The sequence below is a fragment of the Mandrillus leucophaeus genome, unplaced genomic scaffold (assembly GCF_000951045.1).
Source record: "Mandrillus leucophaeus isolate KB7577 unplaced genomic scaffold, Mleu.le_1.0 Scaffold104, whole genome shotgun sequence".
Lineage (NCBI taxonomy): Eukaryota > Metazoa > Chordata > Mammalia > Primates > Cercopithecidae > Mandrillus > Mandrillus leucophaeus.
The window spans coordinates 1,162,858-1,164,426 of record NW_012098543.1 but is presented as its reverse complement, the minus strand read 5'-3'; the positions used below and the strand labels follow the sequence as shown (position 1 = coordinate 1,164,426).

Sequence of the window (1,569 nt, the reverse complement as noted above, 5' to 3'; positions counted from 1 at the left end):
ACAAGTGTAATAAATGTGGTAAGGTTTTTAATCAACAAGCACACCTTGCATGTCATCATAGAATTCATACTGGAGAGAAACCTTACAAGTGTAATGAGTGTGGTAAAACCTTCCGTCACAATTCAGTCCTCGTAATTCATAAGACAATTCATACTGGAGAGAAACCTTACAAGTGTGATGAATGTGGTAAGGTTTTTAATCGAAAAGCAAAGCTTGCACGTCATCATAGAATTCATACTGGAGAGAAGCATTAGAAATGTGAAGCATGTGACAAAGTTTACAGTTGCAAATCAAGTCTCAAAAGACAGGAGAATTCATACTGGAGAGAAAGCTTACAAATGTAAGAGTTTGTGATAAGGATTTTGGGCATGATTCACAGCTGACACAACATACTAGAATTCACACTGGAGAGAAACTGTACAAGTGTAATGAGTGTGGCAAAGCTTTTGGTGGGTAGTCAACACTTACCATCAGGAAATCCATGGTGTAGAGAAACTTTACTAATGTAATGATTGTCACAAAGTCTTCAGTAATATTACAACCATTGCAAATCATTGGAGAATCCGTAATGAAGAGAGATTTTAAAAGTGTGATAAATGTGGCAAATTTTTCAGACATTGTTCATACCTTGCAGTTCATCGGCAAACTCATACAGTAGAGAAACCTTACAAATGTCATGATTGTGGCAAGGTCTTCAGTCAAGCTTCATCTTACGCAAAACAAGAATTCATAGAGGATAGAAACCTCACAAGTGTGATGATTGTGGCAAAGCCTTTACTTCACGTTCACACCTCATTAGACATCAGAGAATCCATACGGGAGAGATACCTTTACAAATGTCATAAGTGTGGCAAGGTCTTCAGTTCGAGGTCACTCCTTGAGGAACATCAGAAAATTCATTTTTGAGATGATTGTTCCAAATGCAATGAGTATAGCAAACCATCATGCATTAATTGGCATTAGAGTCAATTCAGCATTGACTGGAGTTTGAGTTGACTTAACATTGAGTTCAAGCATTAATTGACATTGAAGTGTTTATGTTTAGAAGATTGGGCCAGGCAGGGTGGCTCACGCCTGTAATCCCAGCACTTTGGGAGGCCAAGGCAGATAGATCACTTGAGGTCAGCAGTTTGAGACCAGACTGGCCAACAGATGTGAGTCACTTTTCCCAGCCTGTTTTTTTGTTTCCTTAAGAAAAACTGATAGGGATTTTTGTGGGTATGTGTTGAAAATCACATTTGTTTGAATAATCATTTAACAATATTAATACTTCCAATCCATCAATATGGGTTATATGTCTATTTAGTTTTTTTGATCAATGTAGATTTCAAGGTACAAGCTTCTCACCTTAATTCAATTTATTTGTAAGTATTTCTTGCTTTAAGTTTCATAGCAAATTGAAGTGTGTTCATAAGTTTCTTTTAACATTATTTATTGTTAATGTAAGGAAATTCAACTAATTTTGGGTGATGATTTTTTGTATTCTGCAAATACACTGAATGGGTTTATTAGTATCAGTAAAATCTTGGTTGAGTCTTTGTGATTTTCTTTCTTTTTTTTTTTTTTTTT

At 35.6% G+C, this 1,569-nt stretch overlaps 1 protein-coding gene across 1 annotated transcript in view; it reads left to right on the top strand.

The window, feature by feature from the left end:
- The window catches only part of LOC105539428 (zinc finger protein 845-like), a 22,498-nt gene extending 21,813 nt beyond the window's left edge, over positions 1-685 (top strand). Inside the window, exon 11 of the mRNA XM_011979720.1 lies at positions 24-685. Within this exon, the coding sequence (XP_011835110.1) occupies positions 24-254 (231 nt within the window). The 3' untranslated portion in view covers positions 255-685. The remainder of the gene's footprint in view (positions 1-23) is intronic.
- The last annotated feature ends 884 nt before the right edge of the window (positions 686-1,569 follow it).